Source organism: Eschrichtius robustus, chromosome 6 (genome assembly GCF_028021215.1).
Source record: "Eschrichtius robustus isolate mEscRob2 chromosome 6, mEscRob2.pri, whole genome shotgun sequence".
Lineage (NCBI taxonomy): Eukaryota > Metazoa > Chordata > Mammalia > Artiodactyla > Eschrichtiidae > Eschrichtius > Eschrichtius robustus.
In genome coordinates this window covers 79,788,888-79,809,819 of record NC_090829.1, presented here as the reverse complement: position 1 = coordinate 79,809,819, position 20,932 = coordinate 79,788,888, and the positions used below count along the sequence as shown (strand labels likewise).

Below are 20,932 nucleotides of genomic sequence, written 5' to 3'. Positions count from 1 at the left end.
TTCTATGAACATAGACATTTTTATTTCTTTTTTTCCCAATCTATATATCATTTATTTTTTTTAATTTTCATATTGCATTAGCTAGGTCGTCTAATACAATGTTGAATAGGAGTGATGAGAGGGGACATCATTCCCTTGTTTCTGATCTTAGGGGACAAGCATCTATTCTCACCATTAAGTGTGATGTTGTTGAAGCATTTTTGTAGCTATTCTTTATCAAGTTGAAGAAGTTCCTCTTTATTCCTAGTTTACTGAGAGTTTTTGTTATTGAGCAAGGGCTCGTGTGCTCATGGCACAGAAAGCCAAACTCTGACAGTGGTTGTTTGAAGCCAAGTTAGGGCTTATTTGTAGGGCGGCAGCAAGGGGAGTGGGAGACCTGTCTCAGATTTACTCCAACTTGCTCTTTGAATTAGCATTTTTTTATAAGGGGGAAGAACATAGAGGCTGGATTAATCATCATCTCGTGACATTCCTTAATCATTGTTTCGGGAGTCAGGATGTCTCTGGTTTATGATTCTCAGGCCAGGTGGTCCATGGCTCAGGGGTCTGTTAGCTCATCTTGCCCTGGAGAAACAACCTGAGTTTGTACGTTAATGATGATATCTATAGTAGCAATTTTAGTACATTAATGATGTCATCAACAATAGCAATTTTAGTCATTTGACTCTGGTTGATTAGTTTTCAGTTAGCACAGAATTGATGTCAGAGGGGACAAGAAGGGAATAAAGTTTTTTATGGAGAGGTTAATCATAAACTCAGTAAGGGAACTCGGATTTAACAGGAGTTGGTTTCATTTTTGTTATGAATAAGCGCTGGATTTTTTCAATGTTTTTCCTGCATCTATTGACAATGATCCTTCTTCTTTAGACTGGTGATATAATTCATTACATTAACTGATTTTCAAATACTGAACTAGCCTTGCATACCTAGAATAAATCATATTGAGTTGTAGTGTAGAATTATTTTTATACATTTTAAAAATTTGATTTGTTAATATTTTGAAGATTTTTGCGGGTATGTTCATGAGAATCATTGGTCTATTGTTTTCCTTTCTTGTGATGTCTTTGTCTGGTTTTGGTATTAGGCTAATGTTAGCCTCATAGCATGAGTTAGAAAGTGTTGCCTATGCTTCTGTTTTCTGGAAGAGATATAGATAATTGGTATTTTCTTTTCCTTAAATGTTTAGTGGAGTTCACTAATGAACCCATCTGGGCCTGTTGCTTTCTTTCTTTTATTTTTTTTTTAAAGGTTATTAATTCATTCAGTTTCTTTAATAGGTGTAGTCCTACCATGTGACTGAACCACACTGACTCCATTTTGTTAGCTCCATCTTAGGCCTGAAGTCCTAATCCCTCCTCTTTCTGTGGGACTGAGCTTTAGCCTACTCACAAGGAATATGCCCAAACCAGATAAGTCCCCAATCAACTTCTACCCTTGCCCTCATCTGTTATGAAAACTAGAAGAATGCCTTTTGCTGATACAGATGCTTAATGGTCATGAGACCCCTGGGGTGGGGGGAAACCCTTGTTCCTGTTGGTACGGACATGCTTCTCACTTGGTAGGCAGATTCTATTTTTACCTTTGGCCCTTTTATATCTCTCTGCACCCCTTTCATCCTCTTGGAGTGTAGCTGCAAATGCCTCTGAATCATTTTCCACCCAGTCCTGCCTTTGTGTAAGATAACTACAGTAAACTTCATAATTGCACTTTATGGAGATGCCTGCTTCATTTTTTGGTCTTAAAGTTCCCTCTCAATTCAAAGGATATTATTCAATATCTCCACCTCCCAACACCTATTCAGATTATCTACTTTTCTTTGTGTGAGTTTTAGTAGTTTGTGTCTTTCAAGGACTCAGACCATTTCTTACAGGTTATCAAACTTATGGACATAGAATTTTTCATAGCATTCCTTAATGATCCTTTTAATGTCCATGGGATTAGCATGATGATCCTCCTTTGTTTCTGACATTGGCAATTTGTGTTTTCTCTCTTTTGCTCTTGATTAGCCTGGCTAGAGGTTTATCAATTTTATTAATCTTTTTAAAGAACAAGATTTTGGTATTGTTGATTTTCTCTATTGTTTTTTATTTTTTTTACTTTTGCTCTAATTTTTTACTATTTCCTTTATTCTTCTTGATTTAGTATTAAATTGCTCTTCTTTCTCTAGTTTCCCAAGGTGTAATATTGGTTTTAAAACTGTTTTTGTAAAGTTTTATTTTAAATTGAGGTATAGTTGATTTACAGCATATTATGTTGTGTTAGTTTCAGGTGTACAGCAAAGTGGTTCAGTTATATATATATATACACATATATTCATCCTTTTTCAGATTCTTTTCCCATATACGTTATTACAAAATATTGAGTATAGTTCCTTGTGCTATACAGTAGGTCCTTGTTGATTATCTATTTTGTATATAGTAGTGTGTATATGTTAATCCCAAATTCTTAATTTATCCCCCCTACCACCACCTTTCCCCTTTGGTAACCATGTGTTTGTTTTATTTTCTCTAATATTCACTTTGGTGCTATAAATTTTCCTCTTAGCCCTGCTTTCACTGTGTCCTGTAAATTTTGAGTAGTTCTGCTTTCGTTTAGTTAAAATATATAAAAATTTTTCTTGAGATGTCTTCTTTGAACCATGCTTTATTTAGATATGTATCTCTAAATGTGTGAGAATTTTCCAGCTATCTTTCTGTATTTGATTTCTAGTTCAGTTCCATCATATTTTGAAAACACACTTTATGTAATTCCTACTTTTAGAATTTGTTAAGGTGGTGTGTTTTATTTCAGAATGCGTTTGTCTTAGTGAATATTTCATGTCAGCCTAAAGAGAATATAATTTTGCTGTTTTTATTTGGAGTAATCTATAAATGTCAATTACATCAAGTTGATTGATGCTGCTATTCTGGTCACCTATATTCTGACTTTCTGCCTGGGTGTTAGAGTCTCCAGCTATATTAATAAATTCTTCTCTTCATACTTGCATTTCTATCAGTTTTTTTTCATGTATTTTAATGTCTGTTGTTACGTGCATATACATTAAGATGTTACATCTTCTTGAAGAATTGACCTTTTTATCATTATTTTATGCCCATCCTTATCCCTGATAATATTTATTGTTCTGATGTCTACTTTGTCTAAAGTTACTATAGCTACTTTAGCTTTCTTTCGATTAGTGTTAGCATCATATGTATATCTTTCTCCTTTCACATATAAGTGAAAACATGCAGTATTTGTCTTTCTCTGTCTGACTTACTTCACTAAATATAGTACCCTCCAGGTCCATCCATGTTGTCACAAATGACAAAATTTCATTCTTTCTATGGCTGAGTAGTATTCCATTGTATATATCTCCCACATCTTCTTTATTCACTCATCTGTTGTTGGACACTTAGGTTGCTTCCGTATCTTGGCTGTTGTAAGTAATGTTGCTATGAACCTTGAGGTGCATATATTTTTTGAATTAGTGTTTTCATTTTCTTTGGATAAATACCACAGGGTGGAACACTGTCAGTATTTTTAAGAGTTTTTGTTTCAGTAACACATAGTTATTTTTCTTATCTACTTTGAAAATCTCTATCTTTTAATTTGTCAACAAAAACATTTACATGTAATTATTGAATAGTTGAATTAATATCTACCATATTTGTAACTGTTTTCTAAACATTGCACTTATTCTTTAAATCTTTTCTTCCCCCTTTTCTGCCTTCTCTGGTTTTAACTGGGCATTTTATATGATTTTGTTTTCTCTCTTCTCCTAGCATATCAGTTATACTTCTTTAGAAAGTTTGTAGTGGTCTTTCAATATGCTTTTACAATGAATGTAAGTCTACTTTCCAATACCATACACTAAGGACACTAACAGGTTGTAAGTGAAGGGATGGAAAAAGATATGTCAAGAAAATGGAAACCAAAAAAGAGCAAGGGTAGCTATACCTGTATCAGCAAAATATACTTTAAATCCAACACTAACAAAAGGCAAATAGTTCATTATATAATGATAAAGGGGTCAATTCATCAAGAGGATATAACAGTTATAAACATATACATATCGAATATTGGAGCAGTTAAGTATATTAAGCAATTGTTCACAGATATGAAGGGAAAAATAGCAATTCAATAATAGTAGGGGACTTCAGTACCTACTTTTAGCAATGAGTAAATCATCCAGACAGAAAATCATTGCACAAATAATGGACCTGAATAACAGTTTAGACTAAATGGATCTAACAGACATACACAGAACATTCCACCCAACAGGAGCAGAATATACATTCTTCTCAAGTGCACATCGAACATACATACTTTAGGAGAGATCACATGATACGTCACAAAACATGTCTTAGCATTTAAGAAGATTGAAATCATACCAAATATCTCCTGACCACAACAGTATGAAACTAAAAATCAATAACAGGAGGAAAGCTGGAAAATTCACAAATATGTGGAGATTAAACAACATGATCTTGAACAGCCAATGGGTTGAAGAAGAAATCAATAGAGAAATCAAGAAATATCTTGAAACAAATAAAATTAGAAACATGATATATCAAAACCTATGAAAGTCTGCAAAAGCAGTTCTAAGAGGGAAGTTTGTAGTGATAAATGCCTACATTACAAAATGAGACAGACCTTAATAATTTCACTTTACACTTCAACGAACTAGAAATAGAAGAACAAACTAAGCCCAAAGTTAGCAGAAGGAAGGAAATAACAAAGAGAAGAGAAGAAATAAATGAAATAGAGACCAGAAAAACAATAGAAAAGATCAATGAAACTAAGAGCTGGTTCTTTGAAAAGATAAACAAAATAGATAAATATTTAGCTAGATTAAATAAGGTAAGAAGAGAGAGGACTCAAATAAAATCAGTATTGAAAGAGAAAACGTTATAACTGATACCACAGAAATAAAAAGGATTATGAGAGACTACTACCAACAAGTATGTGCCAACAAACTGGATAATCTAGAAGAAATGGATATATTCCTCCAAACATATGATCTACCAAGACCAAAAAATGAAGAAATAGAAAATATAAACAGATGAGTAAGGATACTGAATCAGTAATCAAAAACCTCCCAGCACAGAAAAGACTGGGACCAGATGGTTTAACTAGTGAATTCTACCAAACATTTAAATAATTAACACCAGTCCTCCTCAAACGCTTCCAAAAAAATTGAAGAGGGGGGAAATACTCCTAAACTCATTTTATGAGGCAAGCATTACTCTGATACAAAAGCCTATTAAAGACACTACAAGAAAAGAAAATTACAGACCAATATCCTTGTTGAATATAGATGGAAAAGTTCTCAATGTAATATTAGCAAACTGAATTCAACAGTACATTAAAAGGATCATTCACCATGATCAAGTGGGATTTATCCCCGGAATGCAAGAATGCTTCACCATACACAAATCAATTCTGTGATACACCATAGAATGAAAGATAAAATAAATAGAATGAAAGATAAAAAATTACAGAATTGTCTCAATAGCTACAGAAATGCGTTCAAGAAAATACAACATCCTTCCATGAGAAAAACACTTGGCAAATTGGGTATAGAAGGAATGTTCCTCAGCATAAAAAAGGTCATATATGACAAGCCAACAGGTAGGTAACATCATACTCAATGGTGAAAGTTAAAATCCTTTCCTATAAGATCAGGAAGAAGACAGGGATACCCACTCTTGCCATGTCTGTTCAACATAATTCTGTAAGTCCTAGCCAGAGAAGTTAAACAAGAAAAAGAAATAAAAGGCATACATATTAGAAAGGAAGAAGTAAAATTATCTCTGTTTGCAGATGACATGATCTTATGCACAGAAAACCTTAAGACCCCACTAAAATTCTTTTAGAACTCATAAGTGAATTCAATAAAGTTGCAGAATACAAAATCAGCATACAGAAACCTTTTGTATTTCTATACATAAACAGTTATCTGAAAGAGAAATTAAGAAAGCAACCCCATTTATAATAACATCAAAAGCAATATAATACTTAGAAATAAATTTAACCAAGGTGCTGAAAAGCCTGTACATCAAAAACTTATAAAACATTGATTAAAAAAACTGAAGAAGACACAAATAAATGGAAAGATATCCCATGTTCTTGGATTGGAATAATTAATATTGTTTAAATGGCCATACTACCCAAAGCAATCTACAGAGTCAATGTAGTTCCAATCAAAATTCCAATGACTTTTTCTACCAAAATAGAAAAAACTATCAAATTTGTTTGGAACCACAAAAGACCCTGAATAGCCAAAACAATCCTGAGAAAGAAGAACAAAGCTGGAGGCATCACAATACCTGATTTCAAGCATTATTTCAGAGCTATAGAAATCAAAACAGTATGGTACTGGCCTAAAAATAAGCTTATAGATGTAACAGAATAAAGAGTTCAGACATAAACCCCAACAACTAATTTTTAACAAGGTCACCAAGAACACTCAATGAGGAAAGGACACTCTCTTCAATAAATGGTGTTTGGAAAACTGGTATCCACATGCAAAAGAATGAAATTGGACCCCTGTCTTATGCCACACACAATAATTAACTTGAAATGGAAAAAAGATTTAAGTGCAAGACCAAAAACTGTAAAACGACTAGAAGAAAACATAGGGAAAAAGATCCTTGACAATGTAGAATAAACAATATTAAATATTGCTAATTAAATTAAGGAGCTATATTAAATTAAGGAGCTTCTGCACAGCAAAGGAAATAGTAAATTGAAAAGGCAACCTAGGGAATGGGAGAAAATATCCACAAACCATATATCTGAAAAGGGACTAATATCCAAAATATATAAAGAATGTATACAACTCAATAGCAAAAAAAAGCAAATAATCCAATTTAAAAATGGGGAAAGAACATGAATAAACATTTTTTCAAAGAGGACATGCAAATGGCCAACAGATACATGAAAAGATGTTCAACATTACTAATCATCAGGGAAATGCAAATCAAAACCACAATGAGATATTACCTTACACCCATTTTTATAAAAGGGACCAAGAGATAAAAAATGTTGTTTGGGATATGGATAAAAAGGAACATTTAAGTACTGTTGGTGGGGAAGTAAATTGATATAGCCATTATGGAAAAGAGTATCGCGGCTTCTCAAAAAATTAAAAATTGAATTACCATATGATCTAGCAATCCCACTTTTGAGTATATATTTAAAGAATTGAAATCACAATCTCAAAGAGATATCTGTACACGCATGTTCATTGCAGCATTATTCACAGTAGCCAAGATATCAAAACAATCTGAGTCCATCCATGGATAAAGAGGATGTAGTTTATATGTACAAAGAAATATTTCAGCCACAAGAAAGAAGGAAATCCTGCCATTTGCCAAAACATGGATGGACCTTGAGGGCATTATGCTAAGTGAGACGAGGGAGGCAGAGGAAGACAAATACTGTATGATATCCCTTATATGTGGAATCTTACCTGAACTTGTAAAAACAGAGTAAAATGGTGTTATGAGGAGCTAGGGTATGGGGGAACTGGGGAGACGTTTTTTATGGGTACAAACTTGAAACTAGTAGATAAATAAGTTCTGGAGATCTAATGCACATCATAATGATTATAGTCAACAATACTGTATTATGAACTTCAAAGGTGCTAAGAGACTAGATCTTAACTATTCTCCACACAAAAAAGAAATGATAATTATGTGAAGTGATAAATGTGTTACCTAACATTACTGTAGTAATCATATTATACTATATAAATGTATCAAACCAACACCTTGTACACCTCAATCTTACACAATGTTATATGTCAATTATGTCTCAATAAAAAATTTTAAAATAACATCTATTACTTCAAATATAGCTTATAATGGAATATTCCCAAATTTTTCTTCCTGTCCCTTATGACATTGTTGCCACTTAATTTATCTATTTACAATAATTACACAGTGCATTGTTACTATTACTACTTTGAATAGACATTTATCTTTTAGATCAATTTAGAAAAAGAAAATATGTTATTTTACCTTCATTTATTCCTTCTCCCAAGTTCTTCTTTTTTTTAATGTAGATTCCATCTCCATGAAAATTTTTCAACATTTTCTTTTGCCATGCAGCTCTACTAGCAAAAAAATTCTTAATTTAAAAATTTTTTCTGAGAGTGTTTTTTTAAATTATAGTTGCTTTACGATATTATATTAGTTTCAGGTCTACAGTATAGTGATTCAGTATTTTTTATAGATTATACTCCATTAAAAATCCTTGCAAGATAATGGCTATAATTCCCTGTTCTATACAATATATCCTTGTTGCTTATCTATTTTATACATAGTAATTTGTATCTCTTAATCCCATACCCCTAACTTGTCCCTCCCATGTTCCCTATCCCATCTGGTAATCACTAGTTTGTTTTCTATATCTGTGGGTCTGTTTCTGTTTTGCTGTATACATTCACTTGTATTATTTTTTAGATTCCATATATAAGTGATATCATACAGTATTTGTCTTTCTCTATCTGACTTACTTCACTTAGTATGATAATCTCTAGGTCCATCCACATTGCTGCAAACGGCAGAATTACATTCTTTTTATAGCTGAGTAATATTCCATTGTGTGTGTGTGTGTGTGTGTGTGTGTGTGTGTGTGTGCTTGTATCACATCTTCTTTATCCATTCATCTGTTGATGAATACTTGGGTTGCTTCCATTATCTTGGCTATTGTAAATAGTGCTGCTATGAAGATTGGGGTGTGTATGTATTTCCAAATTAGTGGTTTGGTTTTTTGGTGTTTTTTTTGGATATATACCCAGGAGTGGAATTGCTGGGTCATATAGTAGTTCTATTCTTAATTTTTTGAGGAATCTATACTGTTTTACATAGTGGCTGCACCACTGTGCTCACTCTGACAGTGTTTTTATTTCTTCACTCTTGGAGCATAATTTCTTTGGATATACAAATCTAGGTTGGTGAAGGTATTTTCCTCTCAGCACTTTGATTATTTCACTCCACTCTTATTCTTTCTTGCATGGTTTATGATGAGAAGTCCATTATAAACCTTATCCTTTTTTTCTCTATAGGTATTGTAGGTAAGCGGGCTTTCCCTCTACCCCTGGATTTATTCAAGGTTTTCTCTTTGTTGTTGGTTTTCTGCAGTTTGAGTATGATAAAGCTAGGTGTCAATTTTGTATATTTCCCCCTCCTAGGTGTCTCTGAGCTTCCTGGATCTGTGGTTTGGTGTCTGTCATTAATTTTGGGAAGTTTTTAGCCATTATTGCTTCAAATACTTCTATTCAGTTCTCTCTTCTGGCATTCCACTTATAAGTATGTTACACCTTTTGAAACTATCCCACAGTCCTTGGATATTCTCCCCTGCCTCTTTTTTTTCTCGTTGTATATAAGTTTGGCAAGTTTCTAGTAACCTATGTTCACGTTCGTTGATTGTTTACTTGGCCATATTGACTCTTGATGAACACATCAAATGCATTCTTCATTTTGTTTACAATGGTTTTAATATCTAACACTTCCATTTGAATCATTGTTAGTGTTTTCATCTCTTTGCTTACATTACCCATCTTGCATGTTGTTTACTATTTTCATTAGTGCACTTAAAATATTAATCATAGTTATTTTAAATTTCTTATCTAATAAGCATATTATTTTTGTCACATCTGAGTCTGGTTCTGATGTTACTTTGTCTCTTCAGACATTTTCCCTTGCTTTTTAGCATGCCTTATAAATTTTTTGTTGAAAGCTAGACATGTGTATTGGGTAATAGTACTTGAGGTAGATAGGACTTTAACATGAGGTTTTATGTTGATACAATAAGGAGTTAGGCTGTATCGACGTTTGCTGTGGCTGTAGGTACCAGAGGCTTCAAATTTTTCTAGTATCCTTGATTTTGTCTCCCTTGCTTTTTGGATTCCCTAAGAACTCCTTATATAGAAATTTTGGAGTTGTAGTTCGTTCCAAGATTTCAGTTCTCTTCTGGGTCCAATAGAGTAATTGATTTTCCATTTGTTAGCACTTTCTCATGTATTTTTTTTTTTTTACCATTCAGTTTTGAGCATTTAAAAATTTATTCTAAAAACTAGTCCTTTGTTGGATATGTGGTTTGTAAATATTTTCTCCCAGTCTATAGCTTGTATTTCCATGCTTGTAAGAGAGTCTTTCATGTAGAAAATGGGTTATATTTTGATGAAGCACCATTTATTAGTTCTGTGATTACAGATCATACTTCTAAATTAAATCTAAGAGCGTACTGCTTAGTCCCAGATCCCAAGGATTTTCTCCTTTTTTTGGTAAAGTTTTATATTTTACATGTAAATATAAATGTGTGATCTGTTTTGAGTTAGTTTTTGTATAAGGTTTGAGGTTTAGGTAGAGATTCAATATTGTCTCAGTAGATATCCAGTTCTCTAGTACTATTTGTTGACCTTCTTTCATTGAATTGCCTTACAAATTTGTCAAAAGTCAGTTGGACATATTAAAGGGTTTATTTTTCTGTGTTCTCTATTCTATTGCATTGATCTATATTTCCATCCCTCTGCAAGTACCAAGTAGTCTTTACTATAGATATATATGGTCTTGAAATTGGGTAGGCTGGTTCCTCCCACTTCATTCTTCTTTTTCACAATTGCTTTAGCTATTCTTGTCCCTTTGCCTTTCTATATAAATATTAAAATAAGCATGTCAACAAAATCTATAAAAATATTTTGCCAGAGTTTTATAAAAAAGTGAATTGACATTTTTACAATGTTGGGTATTAAAATTCATAAACACAGGATGTCTGTTTACTTAGATCTTTTATTTCTTTCATCTGGATTTTGTAGTTTTTAGCATTCAAGTTCTATAATTGTTTTTTTATATTTATACCTCAGTATATCATATTTTGAGTGATTTTAAATGGTGTTGCATTTTCAGCTTCCACATGCGCATTGCTACTGTGTAGAAATACAACTGAGTTTTGTATGCTTATCTTATATGCTGCAACATTACTGAACTTATTTATTAGTTCTGTGACTTTCTTTGCAGATTCCTTGGGATTTTCTATGTGGACCATCATGTTATCTGCAAACAAGGAAGTTTTATTTCTTCCTTTCTGATCTACATGCCTTTATTTCTTTTTCTTGCTTTTTTGAACTGGCTGGAACTTCCAAAACTATGTTCATGAAGAGGGATGAGAGCAGCCATGCTTGCCTTGTTCTTGATCTTAGAGGGAAAGCATTCATTCTTTCACCATTAAGTATAATGTTCCTTGTAGGCTTTTTGTAGCTGATCTTTATGAAGTTGAGAGAATACTCTCTAATACTATTTTTGATAGCTTTTATCATGAGTGCATGTTGAATTTTGTCAAATGCTATTTCTGCATCAATTGATATGATCATGTTTTCTGTTTTAGCCTGTTACTATGGTGAATTACATTGACTGATTTCCAAATATTGAGCTAGCCTTGCATTCCTGGAATAAGCCTCTCTTGGTCTTTTATATATTGCTGAATTCTATTTGCTAATCTTTTTTTAAGGATTTTTACATCAATATTCATGAGGAGTATTGGTGCATACTTTTCTCCCCCTCCCAGCTTTATTGAGTTAAAATGACAAGTAAAAGTTATATATTTTTAAGGTATACACTTTGTGGGTTTCTTTATTATATTGTCTTTATCTGATTTCACCCTCAGGTAATCCTATCTTTATAGAATGAATTGGGAAGTTTTCCCTCTTGTATTTTCTGGAAGAGATTGTTAGAATTGGTGATAATTTTTCTTTAAATATTTGGTAGAATTCTCTTGTGAAACCATATGGGCCTGAAGATTTCTTTTCTGGAAATTTTTAAGTTACTAATTAAATTTTCTTAGTAGTTATAGGACTATTCAATCTACTTCAGATTTGGGGAATTGCTCTAATTTGTGCTTTTTGAGGAATTAGTTCATTTCATAAGTTGTCAGAAATACTTGTGTAAAATTGTTACTGTCATATTTAAGTTTGCATGATCTGTAGTGATATTCTTTTTTAATTCCTAATATTGCTAAATTGTCTTTCCTGTCTTTCTTGTCAGTTTTGCTGGAGATTTTTCAGTTTTATTGAACTTTTCAAGGAACCTGCTTTTTGTTTCATTGATTATTTCCATTGCTTTACTGTTTTCAATTTCATTAATTTCTGCTCTTTATTATTATTATTTTTTTGTCTACTTGGTTTGCATTTATTTTGCTCTTATTTTTCTAGGTTCTTGAGGGTGGGAACTTAGACATTGATTCGAAACTTTTCCTTTTTTCTAATGTAAGTATTTAGTGCTATAAATTCCCTTTTGGCATTGCTTTAGGAAAAGTTTCAAATCAATGTCTAAGCTCCCACATATTTTGATTTATTGTATTTCCAGTGTCATTCAGTTCAGTGTATTTTTTGAATTCCCTTGTGATGACTTCTTAGGCCCATGGATTAGAAGTGTGTTGATTAATTCTAAGTATTTGGAGATTTTTTTCCTATTATCTTTCTTTTATTGATTTCTAGTTTGATTCCATTGTGTTTAGAGAACACATTGTATATGATCTGAATTATTTTAAATTTACTGAGGTTTGTTTTTTAGCCCAGGATGTCATCTATCTTAGTATATGTTTTATGGCTGCTAGGAAAGAATGTCTATTTTGTTGTTTAGCAGGTTATTCTATAAATGTTGATTAGTTTCTGTTGGCTGATGGTTGTGTTGAGTTCTTCTGTATCCTTACTGATTTGCTAGAGACAGGTGTTGAAATCTACTAGCATCATGGAGTCTCTCTTTTTTTCTTTTCAGTTTTATCAGTTTTTGCTTCATGTATTTTGCAGCCTGTTGTTTGGTGCATGCACATTTGGGATTGCTCTGTCTTCTTGGTGGACTGACCTTTTATCTTTACATAATGTCGTTCTCTGTCTCTGGTTATCTGAACTCTTTTTTATCTGATATTAATATAACCTCTTGTGCTTTCTTTTGATTAATGTTTGCATGATATATCTAGCCCTTCTTGTTACTTTCAGCTTTTCCACGTCAATATAATTGAAGTAAGTTTCTTGTAGACAGTGTATAGTTTGCTTATGTTCTTTAAATTCACTCTGTCAATCTGTGTATTTTAATTGGTGTTTACATTTTCTGTAATTATTGATATCTCAGGACTTAAGATCTCATTTTATTTTTTGTTGTCTGCTTGATCTCTCTGTTTTTCACCTACTTGGTATTTTTTTTCTTGCCATCCTGTTTTTTTTTTTTTTTTAAACTGAAGGTCATTTTTTTTTTTTTTTTAACTTTGGGTTTATTTATTTATTTATTTATTTAGGGCTGTGTTGGGTCTTCGTTTCTGTGCGAGGGCTTTCTCTAGCTGCGGCAAGCGGGGGCCACTCTTCATGGCGGTGCGCGGGCCTCTCACTATTGCGGCCTCTCCCGTTGTGGAGCACAGGCTCCAGACACGCAGGCTCAGTATTTGTGGCCCACGGGCCTAGCCGCTCCACGGCATGTGGGATCTTCCCAGACCAGGGCTTGAACCCGTGTCCCCTGCACTGGCAGGCAGATTCTCAACCACTGCGCCACCAGGGAAGCCCCTGCCATCCTGTTTTTAATTGAACATTTTTTTAGAATTTCATTTTGATTTATCTTTATTTTTTAGTGTCTTTTTGTATCACTTCACTTCTTTAGAGGTTGCTGTAGACATTTCATTATACATAAACAATTTACCACAGTCTTTTGCTATTGCATTTTCCCAGTTTGAATGAAGTCTAAAGACCTTTTCTTTTTTATTTCCCTCATTTATAATAAATTTTCCTCTCTCTATATTTAGAACCAAGTCAGACTGTGTTATAATTTTTCCTTCAACTGTCAAACATAATTTAGGAAATTATGAGAAAGAAAATATATTGTATTTACCCATAGTTTTACTTTTTGTTGTTTTTTATTCACTCTTGATATTCAAATTTTCCTTTTTTTTAAAAAAAATTATTCCTTTTTGTTTAGTAAACTCCCTTTAACCATTCTCTTAGAGTTGACCTTTTAGTGACAAATTCTTTGTTTTCCTTCATCTAATAAAAGCAGAAATATATTTGGCATGTATAGAATTCTGGGTTGACAGTTCTTTTCTTTAAGCCCTTGAGTAATGTTCTACTTCCTTTTGGCCCCCTGTTTTCTGATGAGAAATCTGCTATCATCGGAATTTTTCTCCTGTAGTTAAAGTGTTGTTGCTCTCTTGCCACCTTCAAGATTTTTTTCTTTTCATTTTTAGTTTTCAGATATTTGGTTGTGATCTGTCTTGGTTTTATTTCTTTGGGTTTATCCTTTTGGGTTTTTTCAGCTTCTTGAATCCTTTGTTTAGCCTTTTACCAATTTTGGGAAGTTTTTAGACATTATTTTTTTGACTCCTTTTTCAGTCCCATCCTTTTCCTTCTGGGACCCTGATAACATGATTGTTATCAGATCTTTTGTTTTTGTCCCACAGGTTTCTGAGTCTCTGATTTTTCTTTTTTTTACATGTATTTTCTGTCTGTTTTACAGATTGGGTAATTTATATTGCTTTATATTTGAGTTCACTGACTCTTCTGTTTCCTTCATTATGCTATTCAGTTTATCCGTAGGTTTTAAAATTTTCTTTATTGTACTTTTCAGTAGTAAAATTTGCATTTGATTCTTCTTTTTATCTCCTGTTTCTTTGCTGAGACTTTCTGGGTTTTTTTTTTCTTTCATTTTATTCATAGTTGCTTGTTCCATTTTATGATAGCTTCTTTTAAATATTTTTCAGTGAATTCTAACATCTGTATCATCTTGATATTGGTATCTATTTTTTTATTCATTCAAATTGTGATTTTTCTGTTTCTTGGTATGAGTGATTTTTTAATCCAAACTGAACACTTTCAGTATAATGTTATGACACCCTAGGTCTTATTTAAACCTTCTGTTTTGGGTGGGTTGTTTTGACATTGCTCTGGCAACAGAAGGGCAGATGACCTCTTGTTGCTAACTGGTGGGAATAGAAGTTCAGGTTCCCTAGTTGGCCTTCAACTAACACTTGAGGTTGGGAGAGGCATCTTACTGGGGTGGGGTTATGGCTCCCCATCATACTTCTACTTTTATCACCCTGACCAGAAGACCTGTGACTCATTCCTGCTCCCCACGTGGCCTCCACTAATTCAGTTCTCCAGTTCAGAAATTGAAATATTCTATGAATTTAAATGATGATAGAAAATGTTATTTCTTTCACTGTAGGAGAATGAAAATAAGCTTCTCAGAATTGCATTTGCCAAAAATCATTATGTTATTCCTTATGCAAATGCAGATTTGACTTATTTTTCAAATTTGACTTACATTTGTTAGTTTTTATGGACTAATTATGGACAATAAAATTCAGTGAATTTTTTACTCTCTGGTTAATTAAAGCCCATTAAGACAATGAATGAAATTTAACTAAAATTTCACTACCTATTTAATTTTATCTCTTGTGTTATAATTCAGCTAGGTATAGGTTGTCTAAAATTATCAGATTCTTTTTCTTAAAGAAAATTTAATTCCTTATTTTTTCTTTTTATATGATTTGAGTTTTTCCACTAAAACTCCTAAATATCAGCTTTTGACTTAAGATGCTGAGGGAATCTTAGGGTAGCTATCTGTCCCTTTCCCTAGCTGTTGTTGTGCTTCACCTTATCATCATTATTATAACCATCATTAGCTGTTTGGGGGGTACTACATAGCTTTATCACTACTACTAACTTAGTAATTTAGGTTCTTATCCTAAAACTTGAAGAGTAAGTAAGCAGCAGTCATTCAGCCACAGAAATACATTTCTTAAAATGTAGTTCATGAATTATCTGTATCAGAATCACCTAGAGAAGTGCTTCCTAAACTTTCATGTGTGTGTGACTCACCTGGGGGTTCTTCATATAATTCAATTTCTAATTCTGGGATTGGGCCTGAGATTCTGAATTTCTGCTAAGCTTCCAGGTAACATCCATGCTGCTGGTCTATGGACTTCATTTTGAATAGCAAAATATTTGTTAAAATATCAGTCATATAATCCATCCCAAGTCCAAGGAGTCACAGTTTGTGTGACTAGAATCTGGGATAGAATCTGGCATTTTAATGAGATATTTATCTATACTAAAAATTTAAGGTTATTGTTATAATTTAGTAGTTCTTAACTGTGGTTGTGTATCAAAACCACCCAGAAAGAGTTTTAAAACAGTATTCCTAGATATTACTCCAGAACTACTGAATCATCATCTCTGGTTTGTATTTTTAATATGCAGAATCATACACCTGATTCTGAGTATAACCAGGTTGTAAAGAATGATTATAAATATTATAGAAGGGACTGGAGCCCGAGTCATCATGCCCGGTAATAGAGGTTTCACCTGGAATCCAGACAAAAAATAAGATTAAAATTGAACTATGTTAGAACTTAGCGGTGGGGAAAGTTTCAAAACTGAAATCTTCCACTAAATTTTATACAGCATAATTTTTGTAATTTTAAATCATTTTCCTTTTTACAGTATATTTTTGGCTTGTGTATTGACAGTGTTTCTCAAAATAGGATTTATGGGCATAGTCTTGGGGTTGTGAATTATCCATAGTAATTTATAATCAGACTAATGAAAATATTCTGAATGATTTGAATAAACCCTCTTATGCAAAAATACTGCCATACAATTTCAATATGTGAAGTTATATATGCATTTATGGTTGTGTTGGCGCCCAGTAGTATTATTTTAATTGTTATGGGTTAATAAAAAATAGAAGTGGACTATGCACATGTATTATGTATTCATGCCAAATGATTATAAAATTATTTGATGGTATACTATGGAACAGAATTCAAAGGTATTCAAGTAGAGGCAAGTGGTGAAAGAGAGACACAGAGTAAGTATAGACATAAAAGAACCTGTGGAGTCAGAATCATATCCATATTGTGAGATTGTTTTATTTTTGTAAAAAAATTCATATGTCATGTAAATTAATTGTCACTTGAATTCTAGTTTTAGTTTTATTTAGTTTTTTTTGTTTTATGTATATATGAGTCATAAGTATGAGGAATTTCTTATTTTTATGTATAAGTTAAAGAAGTTATAAAAGTAAGTCAAAGTGAGGATCAGCAAAACTTTTTTTAAAGATCTGTATATTATTCAAGCTTGAGAAACATGTATTTTGTTTATTTAATATGCTTATATAACAAATATATCAAATTACAGAGTCCTTTGGCCCAATTCAAATACTGTACAGTTCTCTACCTTAGCTTTCCTTGATTTCCCTTACTTGAATTAATCCCTCCCTCCTTTGAACTCTTTATAGCAATTAACACATTTTACTTTTATTTTTCTTACTTGTCAACTTGTCTTATCTCTCCTGTTAGATGTTATATTTTTTTAAAGAAAAAGATTAGGTATGTTGCAATCAAGGACAGTACTCTTTATAAAGAATTACTCAGTGAAGCTTGAATAAATGGATGAATGGAAGGAAGACTGACAATGTCTTAGCTGATTTACTATGAAAGAATGATAGTGAATATGGATATAGGAACAATATTATTTTTCCAAGGCCCACACATAATAGAAAATCCTTCATCTTGCAGGTGGTGGTGGTAGAAATACATTATAAGTGAAAGTGTAGCTATTAAGTACAATAAATTAAGTTCTATAAGGATATTGATTAGTCACTTATTATGGTTATCAAACACACAGCACAAGTTTAATCATGCCCTCTCCTTCACCTATGTCAATCATCTTAAGTAAATCACATTACTTTTTTTTTTAATTTTAAGAGTTAATTTGAGCAAAAATCAATTTGAATTGGGCAGTGCCAACAGAAGTAGTTAAGAGTGCTCCACAGATAGCTAGGGGCAAGACTTTTATAGATAAGACATGAAAGCAAAGCAAAGAACTATTGGATTGGCTATAGCTTAAGTAGTTGCTTTATTTACGAAAGCATAGCTGGCTTTTTGCGAGTGGTTGTCCTTAGGTTTCAATTTCTTTTTTTTCCCTGCAGTTTTATTGAGGTAAAATGGACATATGGCACTGTATAACTTTAAGGTATACAGCGTAATTATTTGACTTACATACATCATGAAATGATTATGACAATAAGAAGACTGAACATCCATAATTTTGTATAGATCCTAAATAGAAGAAAAAGTATAATTGACCTACAACCCTATGTTAGTTCCAGGTGCACAACATAGTGATTTGATATTTCTATATATAATGATCACCACGATAAGTTTAGGTATCATCTGTCACCATACAGAGATATTACATTGTTGACTATATTTCCTATGCTATACATTTCATCCCTATGACTCATTTGTTTTGTAACTAGAAGTTTGTACCTCTTAATTTTCTTCACCTATTTCACACATCCTCCCATCTCCCTCCCCTCTGGTAACCACCTGTTTGTTCTCTGTATCTATAACTCTGTTTCTGTTTTGTTATGTTCATTTGTTTTATTTTTTAGATACCACATATAAGTGAAATCATATAATAGTTGTATTTCTGTCTGACTTATTTCACTTAGCAAAAGTCCATCCATGTTGTCACAAATGGCAAGATTTCATCCATTTTATAGCTAAGTAATATTCCATTGTACATGTATATACCACATGTTCTTTATCCATTCATCTACTGATGGGCACTTACATTGCTCCTGTTTCTTGGCTATTGTCAGTAATGCTGCAATGAACATAGGAGTGCATATATCTTTTCAAATTAGTGTTTTTATTGTTTTATTGTTTTACTTTTCAAACTGGGTTCAGATTAATTCTGGGAGTCTCTTACTTGTTTAACCAGGACCCATCAGTTGGACTTTGGACATAAGATGAAACCCTTTTGTCATAAAGGGTCTAGTTTCTTATCAATAAGAATGAGGAATACAGTAGTGTTGATTCAAGGAATATTTATATTTCTGTTTGGATCTTCTTCATGTATTCCATTGTTCTTGTACATACTGTAAAGTCTGTCTATATTGGAATTTTGCTGCTTGCTTCAGGTCTCATTACTGAAACCTGGCAGTTCTTAGACTTTTCTTCTTAACCTTATAAATGACCATGTAATATTTAAGTTTGCTGCTTTTCTACCTGAACTCCTGTATTTGTGTCTACTTTAATGGGATTAGTGTTTTTTCTACTCTCCCAGTATTCAGAAAGGGTGATCATAGATCCATTTTAAAATGAGCTTCCTCTTTCTACATGGATTGAATTGAAAATTGATTGTTCATTGCCTAGAAACATGACTATCAAGTTATTTTCTGTGGAACATTATTGAGTATCTCTTGGCAACAGCAATTCTAGACTTCAGGTTTTAATCAAAATTGTCCAATGTCATATATGTTATACTTTAATTAGATTGTCAATTGACTCTGTAAATGTGTATGTAATAACAAGGCTTCTAGTTTTTTGGATTGTAGTGTGCAAGGTGCCTTCAACAGAATACTTTTGAATAGATAAAGTTTGGTGTAGAGAAAGTCAATGAACCAGATTGAAAATATAAATTTGACATACTGCATGTTCACTCTTATATAAAGAGGTACAAGATGGAATCCTTTTTGGAATTTACCATTCAGTTTCCTTTTTTTTTCCCATAGTTGTGTGTCTGCTTGGCATCAGAATTCTGTTTTGCTCTTCTAACAATTTTCCAGCTCCTTTTCTAAATAAATTCTAGGAAATATTATGATTTAATAACAAGTTCTGATAAGGAATAACTGTGAACTTTATCCCCCCATGTCTTTTTAAGAGTGGTTAAGGAGCCTAAGTAGGCCCAACTAGAAAAAGTGATGATGCTGTGGATAGAAGACTCTGATAAATTCCCAAATTTCATATATAGGAGTCATGGTTGCTTTGGCTATGGAACAGTTTCCCAGAATTGGTCAGAAAGCCCATTGTGAAGATGAAGGCAGAACAAAAAAATAAGGGAATAGTATAATGGATCTCTGACCTTATAAGTTTTCTTTATACTACTTAGATGCCAAGCATCAGAATAAAAAGTAAATAATTCATCGCCTCATGTAGACAAAGCTACAGACTCTCTGACCTCTGAAATTTATGTTTTATGTATACCTAATTTTTATTTCAAGTGAAAAAAAGCAAACAGTGTAACGTTGTAGAAATATGGCAGTTTGTCAACCAAACAGGAATGGATTTGAATCCCAGTTTTGCCACTTATTAGCTGTCAGTCCTAGGCAAGTAAAATCAAATATTTTTGTGAAACAGAAATATATATATGTCTTGAAGTGCTATTTTCAGTTAGAAATAATATATATCAATGCCCACGTTAGACACTTATTTAATGGTGGTTGTTTTATCATTATTATTTTTAATGATATACTATTGTTATTTATCCTATAAACTCTAACTAATAACTAAGTGCTACTGAGTATATGGTAAATTTTATTGTTTATATAGGTATCACTATGTAATAAGCATAAGGAAAATATAATGCTGACCAGATATAAAATTTAGATATTTTAATTGTAATTTTCTTTCTTTCAGAATTACTTACTGTCATCTACCTTTCCAGAGTAAATGGCTCTATGTTGGAACAGAAAGAGGAAATACACATATTGTAAATATTGAATCTTTCATTCTTTCTGGATATGTTATCATGTGGAACAAGGCAATTGAACTGTAAGTTTGAACTTGAATACCACTTTATTTGGATTAAATATATCTTATGGTTATGCAGGATATATATCAAATTGCAAAGTTATTTGAAACATCAATAGCTAATTTATGATGAATTTGAGTGAAAAGTTCATCTAAAATAATTTAAAACTCTAAAGGCTTTTAAAAATAGATATTGTAGTATTAACATATGCTAATTTTAGACTTTCCAAATACTGTAAATAATTAAGGGTTATTATGTATGCAAAATTTGATGATAAAATATTAAAGCTTATTCTAAAACTTACACATGAAAATCGTCTCATTTCTTTATAGTCAACCTTAGTATAGCCACTTCCAGTGGGAG

At 32.4% G+C, this 20,932-nt stretch overlaps 1 protein-coding gene across 3 annotated transcripts in view; it reads left to right on the top strand.

Moving 5' to 3' along the window:
• STXBP5L (syntaxin binding protein 5L) overlaps positions 1 to 20,932 on the top strand; it is a 359,862-nt gene that overhangs the window by 107,569 nt on the left and 231,361 nt on the right. For all 3 annotated transcript variants that reach the window (XM_068546656.1, XM_068546655.1, XM_068546657.1), the window contains exon 5: positions 20,455 to 20,589. In XM_068546656.1, the coding sequence (XP_068402757.1) occupies positions 20,455 to 20,589 (135 nt within the window). The remainder of the gene's footprint in view (positions 1 to 20,454; positions 20,590 to 20,932) is intronic.